At 40.2% G+C, this 13098-nt stretch overlaps 1 protein-coding gene across 1 annotated transcript in view; it reads left to right on the top strand.

The window, feature by feature from the left end:
• Window positions 1-13098, top strand: part of gpc1a (glypican 1a) — a 42577-nt gene that overhangs the window by 24841 nt on the left and 4638 nt on the right. Inside the window, exons 2-6 of the mRNA NM_001037373.2 lie at window positions 8505-8663; window positions 9397-9794; window positions 11795-11960; window positions 12639-12769; window positions 12914-13051. Of these exons, the coding sequence (NP_001032450.2) occupies window positions 8505-8663; window positions 9397-9794; window positions 11795-11960; window positions 12639-12769; window positions 12914-13051 (992 nt within the window). The remainder of the gene's footprint in view (window positions 1-8504; window positions 8664-9396; window positions 9795-11794; window positions 11961-12638; window positions 12770-12913; window positions 13052-13098) is intronic.

A 13098-nucleotide genomic window follows, 5' to 3' on the forward strand; every position in this document is an offset into this window, starting at 1 on the left:
ACAAGTAAACCAGACAATAAGGCCTCATAGTCGCAGTCGGACATTTTTCAATTATTTCACACGGGAGGTGTAATGTTGATGGATAATCTAGGTGAGGTTAACTCAAATTATCTTTTATAATCTGGAATTCAACATAGATGAACATAGTTTCAACATAGTTCTGTTTTTTCTACTCACTGTATGGCAGTCATAAATGACAAGGAAAGCATTAACGCACCTTTACTTAGTAATTCATATACAAGTCAGTATGTCAGCACTTGAGCTGCAATTCTGGAGCACTTTAAGCTAACCTCTCAGTGTGTATCCATAAATTCTTTTACTGCTTGCTGAGCTTGTTCCTGAGCGTTGTGCTATGCGGTACTTGTGTGGTAACGCGGGTGTAGTGTTTATATGTCTTCCAGAAGTGCTTGCTAGGGAAACAAGCTTACCAAACACTTTCTCATTCCTCAGAGGCACTCTGTTAATCAGGCACGGAGGACAGGAGTATGGTTTTTGGCCAGAGCAGGGAATTAAAACCTCAACCTGGCTCACCTGTAGATCCCCGCGCACCTGCTGCTGGTAAACCGGTGCCTGAGGCAGCCTTTGCTCTCGTCTCAAAGGAGTCCACTCAAATCCTCTCCCAGGAAAAGAAGGAAAGTACGGAGATGGGAAAATAAAAGAACTATTCACATTGGTATGTCAGGGGCTTTGAAGATGAACTTGAAGAACATCCCTCAAAAGAACTTTCTTCATACTGTATGGTGGTTCACTTCTTACAGCGAGGCCACGCCTTTTTCTTCTGATGTCCGTCCAAGTCAATTTTCAAAAGCCAATCCAGAAGGCACGAGGGCTTTTTAGCCCGCTGTGTCAACATCAGTGCTTTTTTATGAATTAGGATGCAGATTTTCTTGTTGGAATGTGGTTGACAGAACTTGGGAAAATCAGTCAACATTCACAAAGCATCGGCCTTTGAGGATCCTGCATGCATATTGCGAATGTTTTCTTATACCATGTACCTTACATAAGTCATGATGAAGATTTCTATCATAAGTCAGCTATGCAATGTTAGCTATTTGTGGTTTGGCAGAACTACATATCTATATCTTGTGAAGTAAATGAAAGAAGTATTTACTGAGATTTTATCTGTTGTGGGTAGTTGCCGCAGTGTTTAATGAACGTTAAAGTTTGCCGTTGATAATCTTAGGCAAAAAAAAAAATGTGTAGAGTAGAATGTTCTCTTTCTAGTCCTGAAGTGTTTCAAAAGCCCCTTTTTTTTAAATGACCTTCCATGCAGTGTGTAACACAGCACTAAGTGAATGAAAACATCTAGCTGAGGTTTAAATCTGAAAGTGCAACGTGTTTAAAACTATAGATTCGTTAATAAAATAGTCGACCCAGAGTCGTATAAATGAATCGTGTTGGGTTTGGATCTTTCGCTTGAATGTGTCGACGTCAATACGGTACATCACCAAATATGAAGTGCCAGTTCTAGGAAAACGTGAACACACCTTTCCCTTCAGACACTAGTGGACCACAGGGAATCATATGGGAGTTGTTGGGATAATTAGGTAAAATAAATGCATATTATAAGACAATGAAAGTGTTTTTTGACCTTGCATACATATCAGCCTGTTGTTGGAAACCCCAAAACCAAAATATGACCTTTAATAATGTAAAATAAGGACTATTTTTTTTTCAAAAGTATATATATAGTTAAAAGTAGTGTTTGAAATTGGACAAAAAAACAACATTTAAATACCATGTGTGAACAGAGCCTAAAGTGTTCTGATTGGTTGTCAGAGCATTGCTATATAGTTTCTAGCTGTTCTCTCTAGAATTGTTCTCCAGTTTCGTTTTTTTAAGTCACATTTTTGCCCTTGAGTGGCATGGTGGCTCAGTGGTTAGCCTGCCACCTCACAGCAAAGAATATCATTGATTCAAGTCCCGAAAGGACCAGTTGGCCTTTCTGTGTAAAGTTTGCATGTTCTCCCTGTGTTCTCATGGGTTTCCATCGGGTGCTCCGGTTTCCCCCACAGTCCAAAGACATGCGTTTTAAGTGAACTGGATGAACTAAATTGGCCGTAGTGTATGAGTGCGTGTGTGTATGAGAGTGCACTGGGTTGCAGCTGGAAGGGGATCCGCTGCGTAAAACATATGACGGAATAGTTGCCGGTTCATTCCCCTGTGGTGACCCCTGATACATAAGAAACTAAGCTGAAAGAAAATGAATAAATGCCCTTCTATGCTTTAATTTGACAGGACAGTAGAGACTGAATAGGAAAGCAGAGGGGTAGAGAGAGGGGAGATGGAGTGGTAAAGAACCTTGAGTCTGGAATCAAATTTGGGTCGCTGCTCACCAGGGGAAATCTGCAGCACATGACAGTGCGCTATCAACAATAACATTGGTGCAAACAGCTGTGCAGTTCCTAACCGGTTGCTAGGGCATTTCTATGCGGTTCCTATGGTGTACTAGATGATCTCTAGAGTGTTATCATAGGGGTTGCTAAGAAGTTCTGGCTAATTGCTACATTGTTGCCATGCTTTTACAATAATGTCCTACTCCTGATCTGTAGAGTGTGGTACTATTGTATTCTGGCCAGAGCCTTGCTATGTGTTTACAGTAAGTTTTCTGATTGGTTGCCAGGGTGTTTCTGTGTGATTGTCATTCTGTTCTGACTGCTAGCCAGAGTGTTGCTGTGTGGTTGCTTCAGTGTTCTGGCTTGTTTTCACAGCATTGCTTTCCAATTTCTAAAGTGTTCTGACCAGTTACAACAGCATTGCTGTATGATTTCTATGCTGTTCTGGCCAGTTTCCAGAGTGTTGCTTTGCAGTTTCAATAGTGTTCTGGCTATTTTATTGACATAGTGTTCAGGTAATTTACTATTATGACAGAATAATGCTTTAAAGAAAATCTTACTCAGTCAGATAAAGCAAATGCTCACAGCAAATTACTTGAATAACAACACATCTCTTTTAATAGCACAGACAAAAACGCTTATAAGTAGCCACTGTGCATTTTCCCAGTGCTGTGTTCAAAAGTCCATTATTTGTAATGATCTGTTCAAAAGTTGACACCCTGATGTGTTTTGCAGTATGTAAGCGAATATCAAATAGGCATGCGAGAGAGAAGAGCGGAAAAAGAGCGCTCTGCACTACACCGTACGAAGCATTTCTTTGATTAAACAGTCTCCAACCCTCAAGGATCTGAGGCAGTTGCGTGGAATGCAACCTGCTAACAGTTTGACTTGAAGGCATTTGCCTCAACTGACACCACACCACAAGGTTTCTCCTCCTCGTCGGTCTGTTTGTCATCCCGCTTGACTATTTGTCTCGCTGTCCGTCTCTAACAATTAGGCTGTCTGAAGAAACCCTTGATTTTTCAGGGCAGATGGAGGCGGCTGACAGGTGATTCTCTGTCAGGCTTTGATTCAGGGTCTTGTTCTGTTGGCAGGCTGTCGATTTTCATCTGCCACACGGATGCGGCAGCACAAGGAGGCTCCAACAATGTTTATTCGCAACAGAAAGAGATAATTCCTCAGCGTTTATTTTTAGCTTATTCAAAATACTGCCTTGGCAAGAATCCCGCATTCGTAAAGCTATGCATCATCCCTTGATCTGGAATTGTGGGAGATTCAGTGTGCATGTGCATGCACAAGATCAATCTTTGTTAATCTCCATCTCTGACTATGTTTAATACATGGAATACTAGCATACTGCTTACTAAGCAGCATACACTGCATACACTCATAAAATAGTGTGAAAATGTTAGCATTAAAGGGACAACTTGCTGTTAATTTATTCTCCCTCAGGACAATCAATTAGATTTTTTTTTTGCCTGCAATTTTTATTAAATGAATGTCTCCTGACAATCCACTGGGCTCACTTGCCTCGTTTAGTTTGGTTGAATCATGTTAGAGTTCATTTTCCTGTTTGGTAAGGTACAATTGGACAGATAAGAATGCAGCAATCACACTTGAGTGGATTAAAGTGGTTAGCTTGTGATGAGAACATACAGTAGTCCAAACTCGAACAGATCCAACTTAAAATGCTACAATGCTTTAGCAACACCTCAGCATTAGCTCACTTCTGAAGTGACTTCACAGGTGTCGAAGAATTGGCGATTCTCTCATATTGAGTCTTTAATAGTTATCACAAGGTGCTATCCACCTTCGCCATTTGCTGTGCTTTTGTTTTCAACCTGCTTTTATGCTTCATTCTTAAAATATATAATCTGTCTGAAGTGATGAATACAAACTAATACTGTATACAATGAGCAGGGATACAGTCAGCCAGTGCAGTTCTCTCTCCATACTAAGAAGTAGTGTGTTGTCTGAAGGCTTTTCCTCCTCATTTTGTTTACTTTCGGTAGTTCCAGAGGAATATTCATGCAATGTGGACCAATCAAAACGCAGTTCTGTCCAACGTGTGATCTAGATGTTGTAAAATGACTGCATTTTAGTTCAATTCAGCTAGTTTGAACAAGAGTAATCAGTTGTCCTTGGTCTCGGCCAATTGAAATGAACTATGAAACTGTGAAAGCACCCTTTAAAAGTGAATTCATTGTTCTTTTTAAGAAATTGAACATGATTTACAGCATAATTTACTTAATGCCGAGTTCAGACTGCATAATTTTCAAAGTAGTTGTGTCACAGGTGTTTTCACACTGCATGACTATCTGGGGTAGTGTTTCATCGCTGCTTTGTTTACACTGTAGGAAGGATCGGCGACAGGGAGTTTCACACTGCATGACATCAGAAGAGGAAGAACCTGCAACAACTTTGTCTCGGTCCAAAAACTACATCTCTCACAATCAAATAGATGTGAGAATTGACATGGAAACAACAAAAGATCATGTAGTATATCTTTTGTCATTAACAACACAATGAGGAAAGAAGCCTTTAGTGGGGTAGAGAATGTACTTATTTTGCTCGCCTGGCTTTTGAAGGGAATTACCAATTTCTCATCAATTTTTTTTCTTTTTTGACTCAATTGAGAGATTGCTTATATGACACGGGTGCTCCTGCCAATTTTGCTCTAGTTTTTCCTCCATTTCTTGGATCCAAATAGACTGAGAAGCACCACCTTTAACTTCTCCCTCAACCTCCCGCTGGCCTGCAGATACCCATACTAGCAGATGCTGTTCTCTCATTGGCTGCTGGTGTCGCCTATGTTTCTTTTTCGGTCAAAACTCATTTCACATGGCATGACTTGAATCGCCTGCAGCTGCAGATATTTAGCATGCCAAATATCTTACGGGTGTCGAAGACTCATCAGCGATTCTCTCATATCGCGTCTTTAATAGTTCATACTGTCTCACTGCACCGATTTGCTTGTGATTTCAGGCATTTGTCTGCGATTTCTCAAAGCCTGTTAGCCAGGCAAAATCGGGGCTAAAAATCACGCAGTCTGCATTAGTTGTTGACAAAGACTTGAACAAAACTCTATTGCCCCCTCGTGCACTGGAACTTGCTAATGTAAATTATGCACAGGAATTTTTTGTTTCATTTGCATGCCTGTAAAACAATATCTGCAATAAACATACAGTACATGTGGAAAACTGCAGTAGACATTGTGCATAGACATAAATTAGACAGTATTTATTCTTATTGTCAGTGATTTTTTTTCTATTACTTTCGCTTTGTTTATTTTCTTAGGTGTTTGTTTTATATGCAAAGCAATATTCCGGCTGATATATATATATATATATATATATATATATATATATATATATATATATATATATCACACACACATATATATATGTATATATATATATATATATATATATATATATATATATATATATATATATATATATATATATATATATATATATATATATATATATATATAGGCACATTGTCGGTGCAGCTTCTTCCTTTGTGTATCAGAGCGGGAGGAAAAGCCTCATCTGTCTTGTGTCTGGCGGTCCCTAGTCAGTTCACATTGATATGCAGACCACACGGCTGTGCTGCTCACGGACTGCGATGAAGGGCCCGGGATACGATACGTAATGACTCTGAAGGCTCTTTAACACCAGTAGATGCAGAACGACATGCAGAATATGATGTTGGGATCTCAAACACATCTCAAAACGGCCTCATGATACTGAATGTGTTAAATACCTGACTTATGAGAGTTGCAGTCTTAATAGTAGAGATTGAGAGAGACTTTATAGTATAGCTGCCTTTAAAAATTGCATACTACTCGAGTAGGTAATACATTTGAATTTACCACCATTAGAAAAGTATGTTATATATAGTATGAATATGAGTAGCATAAATGGAATTAAAATGTATTATGTATGTCATGTTATTAATCACCGAACTACATCTCATCTGTGAACGTCTAGCCTACTGTTATACTACTATGAATTAAGGAATACTCTTTTATACTACTTCGAATACTATGAATTCAGACGTATACTACACAGCTCAGATACTGTCTTCACATAGTATAGAGACGTATGCATCAGTCTAGTTAATACATAAACTGGGTAATGACTACAGTAGGAAAAGAATGATATAAAACAATGCTTACTTTGACACATGCATATTTCAGTTGACTTGAGTGTTCCTAAGTGTCATTTTTTTTCCATACATAAATAAAATATTGTCAGCATGTCTTGATATAGATGCACTCTAGGCTACTTTAAGCACACACAAAAATCTAGGTACCAAAACCTGACGGGAAGACTCTCAAGTTGACCAATAAGTGGTGAAATCGAGTATTTTTACCCCTGTGCTACAGCCTTACCATGGCGAATGTCTAAAATTGTGCTTTTCTGAGATTTTTTTTTGCACTTGCTGCATAAAAAATGCATGGTAGCGATGGCATCTCTCGCTCTAGTTCCCTAAGCCATGACCCAAGACAGGCTTAACTAGGAAAGTTGTTCGCTAAATGTCATCTGGGTCCAAGAAACTCTTGCTCTCTAGAGGACCGAGCTGACCCAATGGTCTGGTTTTAGTAATGTTTATGAGAAGCTATTTTAAAACATCAGACAGTTAGGCTACAAGCTAAACTAACTCATAATTCAACCACAGAAAGATAACCCTTAAAAAGGTCTAATACTTAGCAATGGATGGATGGATGGATGGATGGATGGATGGATGGATGGATGGATGGATGGATGGATGGAAAACAAGAAGAAGGAACAAACAGATGGATGGATGGATGGATGGATGGATGGATGGATGGATGGAAAACAAGAAGGAAGAACAAATGGATGGATGGATGAATGGATGGATGGATTATCTTGGTTTGTTATCCTTGATTCTCTATTAGTTAGAGATGTTAAATCATTTACCTTACAGTCATTCTTTACCATATATATTTTTGTATTCTTTATTATATTTTGTATGCTCTGTCAAATAATATGTTAACCGAAACTGGCCTTTGAGGAAATGTAGTTTGCATTCTAATGAGGCATTTTGCAAAAAGAGCTATCTTGGACAAGACATATGGAGTAGAAACAATAAGAATAACATGTGTCTCTTGCTTCTAATTTTCCTGTGTAACAATTTATGAAAATGTATTGAGGCCTATGGAGGTCTCTAAGCATGTACATTTAACTGGTCCAGTTCTTCTGTGCAGAAAAGAGGAACTAGAGACGGTGCAGAAAAGCTGACAGAGACAACCCACCTTCTCCTTCTTCTGTGTATATAAACTGGGTCTTTAATCCTAAGAAAACACTTGCAGGTCGCCTTGTGTGTTCTCTTGGTTAGCATTGTATAACCAGTAGGACACAGTTGCCAGGGCCCTAATCGAATTATTCATTTGTACTTAATAAGTTTCTAATATTTTTTAAATTGATCTCTGCCTCCTGAATTTGTATTGAACACGCATGGAATAAGAGAGGCCACTTATTCGAACAGATGGATGGGTGGATGCATGTATGGATGGATGGATGGATGAATGGAAAACAAACAAAGTACAAATGGATTGATGGATGGATGTGAAACAAAGAGGAAGTAATAATGGATGGATGGGTGGGTGGATGGATGGATGGATGGATGGATGATGGGAAACAAGAAGGAAGTACAAATGGTAGGATGGATAGATGGATGGATGGATGGATGGATGGATGGATGGATGGATGGATGGATGGATGGATGGATGGTTGGATGGATGGATGGATGGATGGTTGGAAGGATGGAAAACAAGAAGAAAGTAGAAATGGATAGATAGATGGTTGGATGTGAAACAAGTATAAAGTACAAATTGATGGATGGATGGATAGTTGAATGAATGGAAAACAAGGAGGAAGTATGAAGGTATAGATGGATGGATGGATAAATGGATGGGAATATACTGTTTTTTTTTCATTCCTCACACATTACAAACATGATCACTACCTTCATTGGCCTTTGTGTAAGCATGACATTACATTTAACCTTTTCAGGCATCAGGCTAAATTTGAAACTTCATAGAGTTTGATATATTATGTTATAAGTGTAACTGGCATCTATAGTTCCATAACTAGGTTATAAAGTCTCCCTAAATGAGATTATGTTTCCCTTTTCCAGGAGAGCATCTCCGCATCTGCCCGCAAGGTTACACCTGCTGCACCAGTGCCATGGAGGAAACGCTGTCGAACCTGAGCCGCAGAGAATTTGAAGGCCTGGTCAGAGAAGCAGGACGATCCATTCAAGCTTTGCTCAATGCTCAGTACAGAACCTTTGACAGTGAGTCAACAGCTCTTTTTTGGGCTTTGAGATCAAATGGTTTTCAGGGAACCTCACTTTTTAAGTTGTCATTTCTCCACCCAGAGTGTCAAGTTAAAGAAAAACAGGGTAGCAACTACAGCAGCTCATAGCGGAAATGAGATTTAGGGGTTTTACAGTGTGCTTGTACTGTCACGAATGGCTGTCTTATCCAGAGCAGCCATTTACCAAACTTCATCTGCTTTTACTTAACATTTTTTCTTTTTACCCATCTGCAGATTTAACGGCATCAGGGTTAATGAATGTGTAGGGTTAAAGAGTTGCAGCACTCTGAAGTCCAAACTCTCTCCTGGTTTGTGTCATTGTAAGCTTAGATAAAAGGAAAACTCTGTAGCTCATATGCTTTCGCACCAAGTGGTCCTTCGCTAGGCAATTACAGTGGGCTTTTATGGCCTTTTACTGCAGTGCACCATTTAGGAATGATAAACTATAGTGACGCCCAATAATGATTTTGATGCAGCTGTTGGAGTTCCTAACTCTAATCAGACACTTCCTGCAAGTCCCCAACAAACTGTTTACAGGCTATAAGCAACTTTGCAAGTATGTCCGCTTATTCTTCTAACTCTAAACTCCATCCTGACAGTACACTAATACTCTAATGAGAGTTAGTAGTTGCCAACAGGATACCTAAAGAAGATTCATTTGGTTATTAGTATTCTTCTGTGAAAAGTGACTTCTTTTTTTATCCTTTCAGCATATTTCCTGGAACTCCTGAATGGCTCTGAACGGTGGTTAGAGGAGGCTTTTGTGGCTGCACTTGGAGAACTGTATCGACTGAATGCAGGAGTGTTTCGTGACCTCTATGCCGAACTGCATCGATATTACAGTGGTGCTTCCCTGAATCTCGAGGAGGCCTTGGATGAGTTCTGGATGAAGCTCCTGGAGCGACTTCTGAAGGCGTCTGACCCTGAAACTGCCTCCCTGCTCTCTGATGACTTCCTTGATTGTGCCTCCAAGCAGACCGAGACCCTGCGTCCTTTTGGAGATGCTCCACGGGAACTAAAGGCCAAGCTGGTGCGGGCATTCATTGCGGCTCGGGCATTTGTCCAGGGCCTTAACGCAGCTGGAGAGATTGTACGGAAGGTGTCTCAGGTACAGCAGATTTCTTTCTTTTTTAGGATGCTGTGATGTAGTGGTTAATGCCTAGGGCTGGTAACCGGAAGGTTGTCGGTTTGATCCCCACAAGATGCATGCCCTGTGCCAAGACCATGCTGCCTTTGAGCAAGGCAATTAATTCCAGAATGCTCCAGGGTGAAGGGCGGCATTCAAGCATGAAAGTTAAAAACAAGGGTTCGACTAAATAAGTTAAAAATAAATTCCCAAGAGTTGATAAGACCAATATTTCCAGTCCTTACTAGCATTGAACAAATTGAAGCTAGATTTGCATCTTCTTAGCAAACCTTCTGCAAATTGGAAATTGGGCCATTTAGGAGCTGAAAGTTTAGTGACCAAATTTCTAGACTTACTTATTTTGTCCTGCATGCTGTAAGATTAATAACCTAAGAGTTGTCCTAAAAAGCCCTGGAATAGCTATATACTGACATCAATATTTTCTAATGTGTTTTCCAGTGTGAATTCTTGGGTTTAAGTTTGCACCAAATATAGTGCTTCACTTGAATGTCTTAAGGTTTAGCTAAGGTATCATCAGACCAGGGATTCTCCCTCAAGCCTTTGACAAGCCTTTTGGGCAAATACCAGCAAAGAAATGATAACAAAGATTTCCTTCTTTCACCTTTATGAACCAGATTTATGAAGTGTTTTTGTTCTTGGCATGATATTGATGCCTTATGAGACTCTTAAATGTATGTTGTGTATAAGTGTAACACTTTAGTGTTGCCAAACCCTTCTTGTCCAGACACCCAATTCTGGAGGAAGTTCAATTCTCACCTTTATAATGACAAACCTCACAGTGCTTCAAGGTATATTTAATATGTTTTATATCCTTGCCCTGACTAGTATTCTTCAAGAACTTGCTGCAGATCTGCTAATAATGATCCTTGGGTTCTGCGGTAGGGTGTTGCCTTGGAGATGAAGTGTGTATTATCCTAGACACAGGTGTGTTTGACATTAGACTTGTACAGAAATGGAAAAAATGTTCAGTGAATCATTGTTCCTTGGTGTAACACTGATCTTCAGAGAAAGCCCAGAGACACAAACATTTGTGGCTATTGTTCTTTGAGTTGATGTGCCTATATGTATAAAACTACAAATACTTTTCAATGTCACTACATTTGTGGGAGGTCGGGTTGCACTAGAATGGTGCAATACCTTCATGTGCCCTAGCTGGCTAGCAAGTCAATCAAAAAAATCATCAATAATGGATCAATGACATCAAGGCAAATGGCTAAACAATAGCTTCACAGATGATGTTGGCTCCAAATCCGCAAAAGAAAAATTAGTCCAAGTCCTTAGTGACTACCCTTCCCTTCTCAACTACTCCCTGCTGCTTTGACAAATGAAAGTAGGGCACAATGGTACCTCTCTGTTCGTTAAGGAATTTCTTACAGAATTGGAATCTTGGTCTCCCGCTGCCAAACTCTCGAGAGATTCCTGCTAAGCAGACCTAAATTCTTGCTGATGTTGGGAATAGATCAGTTCAGAATATTGCGTGCCTTGTAAAAAACATCAGTAAAATCTGAATTCCACTGCATGGCACGTTCATAGGGATTAGCATTCAACATGAATACGTTTAGTCATGGCCATATTCAAGTTTGTTGAGCAGCATGACAGGTTCACATTCTGTCAGAATAAAGCGATTCAACTGAAGATGCCTTCAGCTAATATACAAGCATGATTACTCTGCCCTCCATACCTGGCTTTCCCAAAAGACTTCAAAGTTTGAAGTAGATGACCTGAATCAACATGCAGGTAATAAGCAGGTACAATTCAGTAAATCAAGCTAACTCGCATCTAGTGTGTTTACCAGTGCTCTTATTTCAACTTCCAGTGTTTTTTTTTTTTATCAGGACAGCTTCCCTGAAGATATACTGAGTTAATTGCCTTGCTCACTGATAAATGCCATGGTTACTGTTTAACTTAATATTGTTATCTTAAAAAAAATGAACCCTTGGCAATGGTCACTCTTTCCACAGGTCCCACTGAGCCCAGAGTGCAATCGTGCCATTATGAAACTGGTGTACTGCCCTCATTGCAGAGGTCTGGGATCAGTCAAACCTTGCATCAACTACTGCAAAAATGTGATGAAGGGCTGCCTGGCTAATCAGGCTGACCTGGACACTGAGTGGCAGAGCCTCATAGGTAGGGCTTATAACACTAGAACTCTCAAGGCTGGTTTATACTTCTGCGTCGAGTGATTGTCGTGACCCACGGTGCCTGCCTAGCATGTAGTCATGCATTTATACTTCTGCGCGCTGTGTTGCTCTGCAGTAAAACTTCCAAAACGCTAGCTAGCAGTAGGTTTTTATGATCCTGTGTCGAGTTTCTTCATGGAGATTTTTCTGAACGCTACCTTAATGTACATGTAGCCACATCTTGCTTATTTAGAGGTGGAAACCGGCGTACGTGCAACAACATTAATCATAAGGTGAACGCAAAACTTTTCAGCTGGTGCCCCTTCACAGGACTCAACACTTGTAAACATTGGCTCCATGGAGCTCGTAGCTCCACACTCGTCACAGCTACCAAGCCTACCAATCACACAGCTTGCGTTGTTGCGATGTGTAGTTAAATTTTTTGAGAGGTGCATGTCAGCATCGGCATTAGCCACGGCAAGGGCTATGTGACCGTGCGAAGGCTGCACCCGAGCATACATGTGCGCTTGATGCAGAAGTATAAATCAGCCTTTTTTTTTTTGTTGGTTTGCTTTTTCCTATTTTTGTTGCATCACCTCTTTTTTATTGCTTTGTAAAAACTACAATTACAGTGTTGACAGAAATTGGAAAAGACACAAATTTATTCACCCTCTATCTCGGTCAGAAACCATGCTACAGGTGGCCTCCAGTTTTGGTGCCGAGCCCAGTATGGACACGGTGATCTATTCAATTCCTGTGAGAATCTCTGAAGCTGTCCTCGCCATGCAGGAGAACATGGAGATCTATACCAGCAAGGTTAGGTCACTGAAATTAAGCGTCTATTTTAATCTTGTGCGAGTTTGTTAGATTTGATTGCACTCGAGGTGTCCGTTTAGAGATTTATCGATCAGGCACGCATCATTTGTACAAATGTACACGTACGCTTGTGTTGTATTTCAGGTTTTTAAGGCCTGTGGGGACCGTGGTGAGGAAGGCACACCAAGTTCAATATCTGAGGAGCCAAAAAAGAAAGAACGCACAGTGACTGCTCTGGAATACAAACCCAGCCCTAAGTCTGCAGCCAGACTGGAGGTCCAGGTGTGTGAATGTGTGGCTGTGTCCACTTCTGAACATTTCTATGAGTT

Source organism: Danio rerio, chromosome 22, assembly GCF_049306965.1.
Source record: "Danio rerio strain Tuebingen ecotype United States chromosome 22, GRCz12tu, whole genome shotgun sequence".
Classification (NCBI taxonomy): Eukaryota; Metazoa; Chordata; class Actinopteri; order Cypriniformes; family Danionidae; genus Danio; species Danio rerio.